General features: G+C 39.2%; 1 protein-coding gene and 1 pseudogene across 1 annotated transcript; both read right to left on the bottom strand.

Annotated features, from left to right (window-relative positions):
• Nucleotides 1-1,208: 1,208 nt before the first annotated feature.
• LOC103477815 (apolipoprotein L3) lies at nucleotides 1,209-7,176 on the bottom strand. The gene is made up of 9 exons (XM_008431157.2): nucleotides 7,135-7,176; nucleotides 4,379-4,447; nucleotides 3,910-4,014; nucleotides 3,584-3,667; nucleotides 3,458-3,491; nucleotides 3,122-3,173; nucleotides 2,480-2,609; nucleotides 2,151-2,339; nucleotides 1,209-1,780 (listed from the first exon to the last, which is right to left on the bottom strand). Exons 1-9 carry the CDS (start codon nucleotides 7,141-7,143, stop codon nucleotides 1,358-1,360), a joined length of 1,095 nt encoding a protein of 364 aa, XP_008429379.1. The 5' UTR covers nucleotides 7,144-7,176; the 3' UTR covers nucleotides 1,209-1,357.
• Nucleotides 7,177-8,040: 864 nt separating this feature from the next.
• LOC103462523 (apolipoprotein L3-like) lies at nucleotides 8,041-13,647 on the bottom strand (annotated as a pseudogene).
• Between the last annotated feature and the right edge of the window lie 717 nt (nucleotides 13,648-14,364).

Here is a 14,364-nt window from a genome sequence, read left to right as displayed (position 1 = left end):
GCTATAAGAGAGTCGAAGCACCTCCTCCTGTATTCTTCCGCGATTGCTATTCGTTAGAGGCGTTTGTTTTAATTAAAACGACAGCACGAGGGGGTTCTGTTGGAGAATATGAACGAAGACACGGGTAGCTCCGCTCACCAAGTTAATTGTGTAGTTTTAAACAAATGGCCCCTGTGAACGTCATCGACATCTGGCAGAGTTTCAAAACAGAACTCCTAWGTCAAATGTAGGTCAGTGTAGGATGTAAACAGTAAAACAAGAAACAGTTTGTAGGCACTCATCCTTGGTTTTCAGCTGACACAAACATCGTGCCTTAAACCTATATTGTTGCTAAACAGAAAATACCTTAATGGGGAACACTTGAATTAATATTTTCTTTATGCATTTTTACATAATGACAAAATTATTTGTATGCATTTCTATGACGTTTTAACAGTAATCTAAAAATATATAACATTTCATATTCTTTATTGTCTCGTTCTCGCAAGGTTTAGTATATATATGTATACTAATCCAATTGAAGTAAAACTACTTTTATAGAGATAAATTGAACATATTTCTCTTCCATTCACTTCAGTCACAGGTTGGATTTTGTGTTTATTTTGTTGTGTAGTTACGTTTTTCCAATTAAAGTAGTAGTCTTTCTTCGGACTTATTTGTAGTTTCATTCCTTATTTTAGTTAGTCTGACCTTTGCTGATCTGTTGCCTTCCTGTTTTCGTTCTCTTCTGTTTTTGTTTGTTGCAGTGCCTCTTTTTGTTTTATTATTATTATTATTATTATTATTATTATTATTATGAAGTTGAGTGATTTTCTGTTTGTGTGCGGTTTTCTAGTTTCTTCAAACAAAAACCCAACCTCAACGTCTTCAGACCCGAAGCTTCATGATACAAAATTTAAAGCGTGCAATTGATGCGAGTTAATGCTGCTTCACGCTCATGTACAGTAGATGGCGGTATTCACCTTGAAGTTGCTTGCGATCCGTCATCATAGAAAAGAATAAAGAAGAAGTCGTTGTCGGCAGAGCTGAAAACTGGAGGTTAAAGTGTGCCTTTAACTTACATTTAGTGTGATAGACAACAAAACCAGCCTGAACAGAGACACCAAATAAGCGACACTCATAACACAGTGATGTTTCATGCTTGACTACAGAACTTTATTAAAAAGCTCAAGAGTAAAAATAACATGAAATATCAAAGAAGCCAATAGATCATGGAAAAGTAAATACAAGCTTATTTTCTAGTGTTTATAACCATTACATATAGGGCTGATTAAGCATTTTAAAATATTGCATGAATTGAAAGAAATTGCGATTTCTTTCAAAAATCGCAATTTCTGAAAGGTACAAGATTTATATTTTAAACGTCATTGAACACATCCTTTATCTTATGAAGCTCTTTCAGACCAGAATCAAGGTCTTCTGCTAGTTTGCGGAGCTTCCTGGCGAGCTGCGATGCAAGCTTTTTCTTCACCGTCTGTCCATCTTTGTTGAAGTAGATATCCATGCCAAGTGCGAAGCCATCCAGCAGGCCGGAAGCATTGTTGCTCTTCTCTGAATCTATGGCACTCGCTTTCCCAATAGTCAGCTGCACGGCAGAGGCTGCCTCCTTTGAAACCATCTCGTTTTTGTCCACCATGACTTTGAGAACAGACACACCATGGCACTTCAGCACGTCCATGCCCTCGTTAATGGACTTCAGGCATGTTAGGATTTCTTCATAAGCCTCTTTGAACTCCTGAAGGGTTCTCTCAATTTTCTTTTTGTCTTGATTTAGATTAGCCTGAAAAAACAGATGTTAGAAGTTCAGAAATTGGGTTTGTTGCACTAAAAATAATTATTTATATCGTGTAAACCTCCTATTCACTTCACTTTATTAAGTAGCAATACTGCTGCAGTAAAAAGTCATACTGTGAGTGGAGCATGTTCAACAACAGTAATGCAAAAGAAGCTAATGACCACAAAAAATGATTGGAACATTGAGATTAAGGAAAAGGTTTGGGAAAATGTGAATTAGCTGAAACTATTCAATAATTTACTAATCGCAATGCAACTGCAGGATTTTCTAATACTGTGGGACTTAAATGAAACCATTAACAAAGTCCTGAATAAGACTTGAGTAAGCCTGAATAAGAGCTTGCAAACAAGGTTACCTTGTTTGCGATGGCTGCTGACGCCCCAGTGACACCGCCAGCTGCAGCCACTCCGGCCCCAACAACGGTCAGGGCCAGTGAGGCTCCCGCTGTGAAAGGGGCCAGGATCACCCCGGCGGCAGCTGCCACTCCTCCTGCTGCTGTTGATGCTCCTCCAGTGATGCCAGCGATCTTTGTTCCCCTTGAAACCTGAAAGTATAATCGTTCTCACGTGACACAATGAACTCAGCTCAGCCAAAAGTCAACAGACTTTCACTACAACGAGAGAGAGAGACATCTTCTTGAACGTTCACGTCTTCTTTTCATAGGATTGTATCGTGTGACATTACCTTGTCCAAGTTATCAGCGATCCTACTTAGCTCCGAGATGAGCACTTTAAGATTTCCATCATGTGTAGACATTAGTTGGATGTAACTCTGGATTGCTTTGTACAGATGCCCAGCTTTAACATTGATGGCCCTGGAACATTGCAAGAATACCTGAGTACTTTGAAGATGTTCAGTTCAGAAAGATGGAACATTTGAACCATTGAAAATATAGACATTGGATATAAGTTTTGAAAACTACTAAATTGGTGTGTTTTTTGTTTTACAACCAAAACTTGTAAATAGGTGTAAATAAAAACGCAGCAATTAGATGAGAACCTGTTCTATGTTCCATCCAATACACATCCATTACTGGATGTGTATTTGGAGGTTTCTCTGTTCATCAATTCATCACAGGGCAATACAGAAACACACCAACATGCATCCACACACTCATAACCAAGGACAATCAACCAGTCAACCAAACAGTCATGTTTGTGAACTGCAGGAGGAAGTTGGAGTACCAGAAGAGAGATCCCACATATGAGGCTTTCCAATCTAGGCAATTCTTTCCATGAGGCAACAGTGCTACCTCTGTTATTTTCTGTAATTTATTCTAAAAATATTCCACATACAATAGAAGATGAGATGCAATAGTCTACTTACTGTTTGTTGGATAATTCTTTAAGTTTGAGGTTCCTCAAAGCCTTGTCCGATGCTGCAAATTAACAAAAAATAGTTCAGCAATAAAGGCCTTCAGGTTAAGTTAGACCCTTCTGCTTTGTCTGCTTCAACAATCTGAACCTCTATTTTTAGCTAGTAGCAAGTTGCACCAAATAGTATTTATTTATTTCTCTTAATAATTTTAATTGGTTGAGTGTTTGATTAGTTATTGAAACAAATAGATATGCTTAAAACAGAAAAATGGCAAAACTGGTGAAGGGCTGGCACCTCAACAAAATGATTTCATTTTACATCGGATGGTAAATTATTTCTACTCACGTGTCATTGGCTTGAAGGAAACAGATGAGACATCCTACATACAGGGTTACAGCGAAACGTCAATGCTCCATTTGGAGGAGCTACTGAGACACTGAAGGATCTACTGTGTTTGTTGAAAATACTCACGTATTTTATAGTTTTCCGTGTGGCCTGTTTGCTTGGTGGCTTGGTCGGCAATGGAGGACGTTGTTGGTAACAGTCGTTAAAAGTCTTGCAAAAAAGCAACAGTCCAGTTTTACGATTGAGTCAGTTCTTGCCATTATGGTTCTTGTACTCTCACAACAAAACTTCTCACATAGCTTCTTAACTTTTTCAGCACATGTATGTTTAGCTCACGTATCTCCATATGTACTTGGAAAGACTATGTGTTATGATAGCTTTTCTAAAACGTGATAAATTCCACACAGAGTTGTTGAGTCAATAAAAATAAAAACTAAAGAGCAAACATATACCTTGACTAGCTCTTTGACGTTCATGGTTTGCTCTTGTTCAGAGTATTCTTTCTCGACATTCGCCTGTGAGATCACCGGTGGAGGAGTGGAGTCTCCCGAACCGTTCTGAGTTGACGACACAAAAACGAACGTCACCTTGTCTGTTAAAGAATTTTATCCCAAAGACTTTTAGTAATGACCCACACGACTGCATAGAACCCAGCCAGCATACCTGGGCCCCATATGGGAAAAAGAGGGCAGAAAGTATGGGTCCCAAAATGGTTTGTCTGTAGTTTCCATGGTGGCCCTACATGGGCAAACGCATGTAGGGCCCTGTACAAATAAGGGGCCTACATGTAGGGCCCTACATGGAAGCTGCGGACAAACCGTTTTGGGGCCCATATTGTCTGCCCTCTTTTTTCCCATGTGGGGCGCAACTAGGTATACTGGCTGGGGAAGTATGAATTTAAAGATTTCTTCTCTTTCAAACCTCAGACGGAGGAGGGTCACATCTCAGCCACTCGTCATCAACGGCTCGTGTTTGAAGGTGTATTTTCCTCTGAAGAGAATCAGGAGATTGCAAATGGTAAGACGTGGCAGGCCAAGCTTATTTGTACAGTCCCATTTGTAAAATGAAGTGATTTACAGGGGGAACAAAAATAAATGAAAAGGAAACTACAATGAAGTTAAGAAAGACATTTAAAAAAGTCCATCCATCCATTTTCTTTGCACCTTTGTCCCTTGGTGGGGTTGGGCGGGTTGCTGGTGCCTATCTAGCTAATGTTCCGGGCAAGGGACAGGGTCACCTGGACAGGTCGCCAGTCTGTCACAGGGCAACACAGAGACAGACAGGACAAACAAACATGCACACACACACTCACACCTAGAGGCAATTTGGAGAGGCCAATTAACCTGACAGTCATGTTTTTGGACTGTAGGAGGAAGCCGGGGTACCCGGAGAAAACCCACACATGCACAGGGAGAACATGCAAACTCCATGCAGAAAGACCGGGGCTGGGAATTGAACCCAGAGCCTTCTTGCTGCAAGGTAACAGCTCTACCAACTGCACCACTGTGCATCCCCCCCATTTAAAAAGTAATTGAAGGAAACATTAAAGTTTGAAGTAAGAACAAATAAATGACATCATGGAAATCAACAGATAAAATAATCTACTGCCCCGTATCCTTGGTTCGTTACAGTAAACAAAATTCATGATTTAAATGAGCCCACAGTTTCGACATATCTCAGGGTGCATTCACACCAGACTTTTAGTCCGCTTTAATCGAACTCTAGTTCATTTGTCAAGAAAGTGTGGTTTGTTTGGAGGACGGGGTGAATGCGCAATCCAACTCTGGTCCGCCTAAAAACCTAAGTCTCAGTTCTGTTGAAGTGAACTCTGTTTGGGTTTGAAATGTGAATGGTAAGCGGACCTGGAGACCACTCCAAAAACAGGTAGTGAACTACGGCGCAAAGATCCGGGGTAACTAAAACCAAAACAAACGGCAATCAAGCCAGAGGAAAAAATGGCTTATGGTCTTTTGCCAAAGATAAAAGGGAAATCCTACAACCGCTAAAATTTGACACCACTCAATTCCTGTTTACATTTTCTGAAGAAGGAAGTTGCACTCAGTGTCGTTTTCTCCAGTGGTTTTGGTTGCAGCGCCACCACAGGCGAGGAGGGTAATCAGGTTTTGTCAAAAAGTTTAGTTTGTTTGACACAGTGCAGCATGAAAAACAACCACGCTGCAATTTTAGCCCCCACTGAATCAAGTCTGTCAGACCATGTGTCCAGGGCAGTCTTATGTTTTTTTTAAATTAGTGAGAGTTCAATAAAAATACAATTATAATAATCTTAATGTGCTGAAAATAAAGGTATCTACCGCTATTTTTTTGTTTCTGTCTCAAAACTCTGTCCTACAAATTTTTGAAACTGATTTAGTTGCAGGATGCATATGGATGTGGTTAAATCAAATAGGTGTGAGCCCAGGTGGTTTTTAATCTTAGTGTTGGTCTCTAATCTTACATTTGTGAGGAATACTAACGTCTGTATTTTCTGCATTAGGTGTTAGGCAATTCCAACCCATCTAAGCTAAGATTTGAATACAAACTTAGGGACTGAAGTAACACAGAAATGTAATGCTGTGTGTCATCATCATGTAGGAAATGTAGTAATACTATGTATTCTGAGAAAGACAAATCAAACCCTAAATAAATGTGCTCCAATAATGGAGTCTTGAGGGTCTGTATTCTTTTGTAACTTTCTTCAAATTCAGAACATTTGGTCAACATCAGAGATAATCATCTTTCAGAACGTATTACTAAATAACTTAAAGCAATTGAATTTTAATCTGATTTAACTTCAGTCAGATAAAATGTGCACATGTCGTCTCATTAGATGTATGTAAGCGTGTTTTCAAATGTAAGAGCTTGAAAAATAATTTCTCAACTTTGTTTGGCATATTTTTTGTGAGTCTTAAAAACAAATCTGAAACCAATATCTGGTACGGCTCGTGCAGCGAGATTAGCTGTTTAGCTGGTAAATCCAGATTTAATACTTTCACTTTTAGTTTTACTAAAAACTACGCAAGAAAGATTAGAAAGTTATGTAAGATAAACAAATTATTTTACTGCCTTCATTTTTATAAGTTTTTCTCCATACACAGAAGCAAATCAGAAATGTCTCAGTGTGAAAAGATGTGGTCTTAAAAAGTTCAGATGGTGGCTCTTAATTACATGCAATGTATTAAAAATGGAGTGGTGACAAAATCACATGAAAAGTCTTCCTGACCTCAGAGAAGAAAGTATTGCTTTGAACATCACAATTTTTGTTAAATTGAATTTTGTGAATCTTTTTTCTGTTCAGTGCAAAGTATTGGATAATTCGGTGTTGTAATGGCATTTTAACACCACGCACTGATTTGTGCAAGAAGTTCAAGAACCCTCCAAAAGTATAGTTTTAAAGCAAAATAATATGCTTGAGCCAAATGGTTTCTGAGGTTGTATGGAAATGAAAAAAAAAAAAAAAACTAATAAAATCAGCATTTTAGTTTCCCTCCTCATTTCCAAAACTTAAAACCGAATCCAATCCATCTGCTAGAATTAATTATGAATCCACTACCATGCATTCATGATGAAAATTGAATCTGTGCTCTATTAGGTAAAACATTTTATAACTATCATTATGAGTTACGGCTTAAGCAGTTAAAAAATGTAAAACAAAACAAAAAAATTAATTTGTTTCTCACCTGCTCCATGATGAAGGCTGCAGTGTCTGGCTGTTCCGCTTTTAAACTGAATGTAGCATAACTAGTACGAACGAGCTGGGTGCATTTTGACGTGCTATCATGATGAATTTGAGGAGATTAAAGGGTGTGACTAGAAAAACAAAATGCCTGAACGCGTAAGAAAAGCCACACATAATTCTGTACTGTTGGATCAAACTATACAAACTAATTTTCTGTCTGACTGCTTCTCCCTCCTCGCTAGAAAAAAATCACAATTTCGCAGTTGCGGTGTTTCCGTTCAATAAGAAATTAAATTAAAATAACACTATGAAATAAACTGCAGTCTTCTTTTACAGAAGAGTTACGGATTCAACATGTTGGAATGACAACTTTTTATGAATTGTGTGATGCTGTGAGAGCCGCGGTGGAGACAGCTGCACATTGACCGAAAAAAAAAGAGCAAAAAGCAAACTATAAATCATGAAGACTATTTCCTGTCATCTACTTCGTGATTTTCCCTAGTAACTGTTTTGTCACGTGACTCATGTGATGCAAAATAAAGGGTTTCGTTTGCAGTTTGGCCAATTTCAATATGGCAAAAAAAAAAAAAAGACCAAGTGATCCCTTACTGAAACACAAGAAATTTTTCGAAATTGGCGTGTTTCCATTAAGCAAATTTATTTTTGCAATTTCATTTTGCGCAATGCTATTTTTAATATAAAGTTAATTAAAAAATACATCATAGAAACCACACCCTCTGTTTTTATGACTGACAGGTCAAACGTCATGGTCACTACAGGCATCATTCACACCAAGAAATTAAACAGGACTCCTTTCAGTGGGATTGTTGATCTTTGTCGTACTTTATTAAAAAGACAATTCGAAAAATCACAAAATAACTCAAAGGAATGCAAATAAAAGCTCAGTTTCATAGAATTCATAATCATATTTATCTTGTCTAAACATTCAAAGCTGGTTAAACATTATTTTCATCCCAATGTTAAACCTTGACCTGCACTTTTATTCAAATAGAAAAGAAAAAAAGACTGTTAATCAACGTGCTTACGGAACACCTCATTTATTTTCACGAGCTCGTTCAGACCAGTTTCAAGGTCTCCCACTAGTTTGCGGAGCTTTTGCGCGAGCTTCGACTCGAGGCCTTTCTTCAGCTTCTGTCCGTCCTTGTCTTTGGTGAAGTAGAAGTCCATGCCAATGGCAAAGCCTTTCAGCATCCCCGAAGCGTTGCTGCTCTTCTCCGAGGCCATGGAGCTCGCCTCGCCGGTGGCCAACTGCACCGCGCAGGCCGCCGCCTTCGAGTCCATCATGGTTTCTTTGAGAAGAGTCACGCCGTGCTGCTTCAGGAGGTCCATGCCTTCGTTGATGAACTTCAAGCAGGTCAGGATCTCTTCATACCGGACGCTAAAGTCGTTTAACGTTTTGTCAATTTTCTTCTTGTCTTGATTTAAATTTGCCTGGAAAAACAGATTTTAGAAATTGTTATAGAAAAGGTTTAAACTAACGCAATGATGGCTGGTTGTGTGACGTCTTCGTTAATATTCTTTAACGTCTTGTGTAAAATATAAAGTACTTAAATTTCTGTCTTTTAGGTGTCTTATGTCAAAAAAACTATTTCACAATTGCGTTTTCGTTTAGTAAGAAATGAAATTAAAATCACACGTAAATAAGCTTGCTTAGGCTTGTTCAAGCCAGCCCAGCCAGCCAGCCAGCCAACCAACCCTGCTTATCCGGGGTCGGGTCGCGGGGGCAGCAGCTTCAGAATGGAGGCCCAGACTTCCCTCTCCCCAGCCACTTCTTCCAGCTCCTCCGGGGGAATCCCAAGGCGTTCCTAGGTCAGCCGAGAGACATAGTCCCTCCAGCGTGTCCTTGGTCTTCCCCGAGGCCTCCTCCCGGTGTGACGTGCCCGGAAAACACCTCACCAGGGAGGCGTCCAGGAGGCATCCTTACCAGATGCCCGAGCCACCTCTACAGGCTCCTCTCGACATGGAGGAGCAGCGGCTCTACTCTGAGTCCCTCCCGGATGACCGAGCTTCTCACCTTATCTCTAAGGGAGAGGCCCAGCCACCCTTCGGAGGAAACCCATTTCGGCTGCTTGTATCCGTGATCTCGTTCTTTCGGTCATGACCCAAAGCTCATGACCATAGATGAGGATTGGGTACGTAGATCGACCGGTAAATCGAGAGCTTCAATTTTTGACTCAGCTCTCTCTTCACCACGACGGACCGGTACAGCGCCCACTTTACGGCAGACGCTGCCCCAATCCGCCTGTCGATCTCTCGCTCCCTTCCCTCATTCGTGAACAAGATCCCCAGATACTTAAACTCCTCCACTTGAGGCAGGACGACCCCCCTGACCCAGAGAAGGCACTCTACCCTTTTCCGGCTCAAGACCATGGCCTCGGATTTGGAGGCACTGAGCCTCATCCCAGCTGCTTCACACTCGGCCGCGAACCGCTCCAGTGAGAGCTGCAGATCACGATCTGATGAAGCCAACAGGACCACACCATCCGCAAAAAGCAGAGATGCGATAACAAGGCCACCAAAACGGATCCCCTCCACACCTCAGCTGCGCCTAGAAATTCTGTCCATGAAGGTAATGAACAGAGTCAGTGACAAAGGGCAGCCTTGGCGGAGTCCAACTCTCACCGGAAACGAGCCCGACTTACTGCCGGCAGTTCAAGTGACAAGTTATTCAAAATCATGGCAGAGATGGATGTAAACAGTTACATAAGATAATTGAGACATAGTTCATCAACAATCAGCCAATCAATCTTATTCAGGCATTGGAGCAACAAGCCTCTTATATTTGGGAGCTATACGTCTGCGGCGTTTTGGGAAATTGTAGTTCTATAAAACAAGTCAACTTTACAGAAAAGCTCTGGATTGAACTTGCTGGAATGACGGTACTTTTTATGAATTGTGTGATGCTGTCAGGTGGAGCCGGCTGCTCATTGTCCGAAAAACAAAAACATACCACTGCTACTTCCTGTTGTCTTCTTTGACATTTCAGACAGTAGTAACATCCGAGTTTTGATCACAACTTGTGTGATGTGAAAAATCTGTTTCCATTACAGTTCTGCCAAATATATCTATTTGGGTACAGCTAAAAAAATAAAATAAAATTCATCGTAGCACAAAAACTTTTTTTTTTTCAAAAATGTGAGTTTTGTCAAAATTTGCATGTTTCCTTTAAGTGAATAGATTTTCTTAATTTTCATTTGCGCAATTTTATGGTTGATAGAAACCCAGCTGTTGATATAAATCAGTCAGAAATGACAAATTATATTTTACTCAAGTACACATGTACAAATAATTCTGTACAAAGGTACAAAGGATTTTGATCGGTCAGTACTTTTTTTATCCATTGTTGCACATTTATCAAATGTGAAAGATGGCATATTCTAATAACAATCATTGCAAAAATAAACAAATAAGCTGAAAACTATTTCAACACATACTAATCATTGTGTCAGGTTTAGTCTTCAGGTTACCTTGTTTGCGATGGCTGCTGACGCCCCGGTGACACCGCCGGCTGCAGCCACTCCGGCCCCAACAACGGTCAGGGCCAGTGAGGCTCCCGCTGTGAAAGGGGCCAGGATCACCCCGGCGGCAGCTGCCACTCCTCCTGCTGCTGTTGATGCTCCTCCAGTGATGCCAGCGATCTTTGTGTTTTTTGCAAACTTAAAGGAATCCAGATCAAGTTTAAACTTTTAGGCAGCTCAATCAAATTCTAATGATTCTTAAAAGAAAAAAATATACATGAACATTTGGATTTTCAAACCTCTCTGTCATCAGAAAGATTCCCTCACCTTGTTCAAGTTGTTAGAAATGTTGTTCAGCTCATGGATGTGTGACTTGAGATCAATTTGCTAATTTGTTATTTAGCACTTTATAGTATCTGCTAACTTTGAAAGCAATTAGCGCACTTAGCTTCCACTAAATTAATTCTTCCAGATAAAATTGAAAGTACAGATTTACTTGGCTGTTTTGTAAATTTTCTGTTTAATAAGGTTTTACCTCCATGTTAAGGTTTTGGCTATCATCGGGGACGAATGATAGCGTCCCCGATGGTACGTAATTTAAAACTCCACAGATTTTCTTCCAAAAATCCCACAATGCACCAAGACTTCTTACGTCACCAGCTTTTATATAATTGTGTCCATTTAAAACAAGTATAATGTACTTGCGTTTTCTCTGAGAATCCTCTACATTGGAGACCTTCAAGCATATCTTTCCATGCTGCAGTCAACAAGATCGCGGTTTAGCGAATGAGAGTCTTTTTTCAACAACATCAGAAATAACTGAGGCTTCCTACTCACGTTTCATCTCCTCATTAGGGGACGTTTCACCCTTGTAGAAGACAAAAATTACATTATACCATCGCTCGAAGTTTTCAGTTGTATCCAATATCAATATACTATAGGAGTTTTTTTGTAATTACCTGGATAATTTCCAGGTAAACAGGTTCCTGTGAAAGCTGTTTTAGTGGCGGCCTGGCCGGCAGCGGAGGAGGTCTGGGCTTAATGAGCTCCTTATCCACCTTTGAAGAAAAAACAGGTATTCTCCACACTACTCAAATAATAGAAATAGTTATCAAAAAAAGAAAAAAAAAACTGTATACCTGGACTTCATATTGTTCAGAGTATTGTCTTCTAATATTCATGCGCAAGGGCACCGGTGGAGGAGTGGAGTCCCCCGAACCGTTCTGGGTCGATGACACACAAAAACAAATGTCACCTTAAAGACTTTTAACAATGTATCAATAATCAACATTCATGGTAATGACCACACTGCTGCATATGGGTATGAATTTAAAGATTTCTTCTCTCTCAAACCTGAGACTGAGGAGGAGCGGGTTCACATCTCAGCCACTCCTCATCAACGGATTGTGTGTGAAGGCGTATCTTCCTCGGGAGAGGAACAGGAGGCTGCAAATGGTAAGGCATGGCAGGTAAGATAAATGAACAAAAATCATGATTTAAACGAGCTCCAAGTGTCTGCACATCTCACGTTCAGGACATTTAGTCTATAGGTTACTTCTGTATTTTCTGCCTCAGGTGTTAGGAAATTCTGGCTCATTCACTAAGACTTAGGGAGTGTAATTAACTGTGGTCATGTAGTGACAAACAAACACATCGCTGTGTGTGACCATCACAGGTAGGAAATGTCATAACATATTCTGATGTGGGGGAATCAGACCCTAAACAAATGTGTCCCAATAATGGATCCCTGAGGAACCCCACGTTGTCTTTGTTCATTCAAATTTAGATCTAAACCAGTTTAGAACAAGACAAGGCAATTCTTCCAGGTTTTGCACCTGTATCGAGTGAAGATACGAAGTCTTTATGACAAAACAGAATTTTTATATGTTTGTGTTAATCTTTACCTCTTAGAGTTGTGCTGTGGTCAAAAACCTGACTAGATTAGGCATCCATGGAATATGCCGTAGAAGAACGCACCATTAATCGGAGCGTCTAATTGTCTGGTGTGTAACCCATGACACTAACTTTTGCTTTTCACAAAGTTCCAAGTTTTACCAATAAATTATTTATTTGCTAAGGCCAACTTATTTATTCAGTTGATGTAATCAAATGCATTTACATAAATGCTGGAAAAGCGGTTTCTCAACTTGCTTTGCACATTTTTGTGTGTAGATTACGGAGTTAAAAACAAGTCCGAAGCCTTTTACAAAACGTATTCAAGCGTGACGTGGAACGTTTAAAGACCAACGGACAACAGAAATAATGTTGCACGGCTTGTCCAACAAGATTCACCGTCTAGCTGGTACATCCAGATTTAACACTTTCACTTTTAGTTTCAAACACTTAGAAAGTTTCCTAAGATAAACATGGTTACCAATTTATTGTTATTTTGTTTACAGAAACAAATCACTGGAGCAGTTAGGTGTGAAAAGCTGGTGGGTTTAAAATGAGTTCAGAATGTGGTTTTGAATGAATTCAATGAGTTTATTTATTTATTATATAAAGTATTACAATAAACACTTCATATGTATAAAAGTTAGATGCCCTAAAAATGTGTGATGAAATGTGACATTAAAAACCTCCCTAACATGTGAAGACATGAGTAATAAGTGTTGTTTTGAAGATTTTGGTATGGGACATATTTATTTTCACCGTCACATTTGTGTAAAAAAATTTTGTGCAAACGTTTTTTCGTTTTCTGGGTAGGACATGGTGTAGTATTCAAACATTTAAACACATTCTGATTTATGTAAGAAACCTTTAAAAGTACAACTTTAAAGCAAAAATAACCAAACAGTTTCTGGGATTATGTGTACATGAAAAAATGTTCACAAAATTTAAAACTGAATGAAAGCAGTCTGATCTAGAATTTTAATCGTGTAAAAACATGAATATTAATATTCATAGTATTCAAGAATATGAATATTTTGCATTCACAACAAAAGTGACACCTGTGCTTTAATAGGTAATTTTTCTTTCTTTTTACTTTTACTCCCTTGCAACTAGAGAAGTTAAAATTCTCTCACCTGTTCCATGGTGCAGCCTGCAGGTTCTTGTTGTTCTGAGTTAAAATTGATTGTGGCTCATGTGGACATTCGACGTATAAGAATGTAACATTTTAACAGATTAAAGGGCGTGACCAAAGAAACAAAACACCTCTCTTGGCTCTGAGTGAATGAACGTATCGGCACGATCTCACATAATTCTGATCTGAACCACAAGCTGAGAATTTGTGGAACTGGAAAGGACCTGTATAAACATCCATTTCATATTTTTTTTTATATCTCTGAGTTGTTTTACAGATTCTATTTTAGAAACCTAGCATAACAAAATGCATTTCTTTACAGCATACAGAGATTCAAGTTTTTTCTGGAATGTTAGACATGTAGCAGCTAAGCTTCTAGTGAGACAGAATCAAGTGTATGGAGTCTGAACATTTTCTCAAGGGCAAACAAATAAAAACTTCTTAAAGTAGTCATTAATGTTTGTGTCTCATCAAACATTTGGCTAATCTGAGTCTGTTTGGGTGACTCTCGGTCTTATATTCCTTACGATGCTATGGCAGGATTAATTACGTTGGCATCTCCCAATACAAAGGTGGTAATTATTCTGGTATGTAGCGAGTTGTACTGTTTATACAACTAATTTGCTTAAACAGTTCATACGTTCAGTTTTATTATATTTTGAGTCTGCAACTTTAATCAGATGTGCAATACAAAGGTATAAATATGGCTTATTATAATTTTGGGGAT

This window comes from Poecilia reticulata, linkage group LG1 (genome assembly GCF_000633615.1).
Source record: "Poecilia reticulata strain Guanapo linkage group LG1, Guppy_female_1.0+MT, whole genome shotgun sequence".
NCBI classification, from domain to species: Eukaryota; Metazoa; Chordata; class Actinopteri; order Cyprinodontiformes; family Poeciliidae; genus Poecilia; species Poecilia reticulata.
The sequence above is the reverse complement of the archived record's forward strand: the minus strand, read 5'-3'. Positions and strand labels throughout refer to the sequence as shown.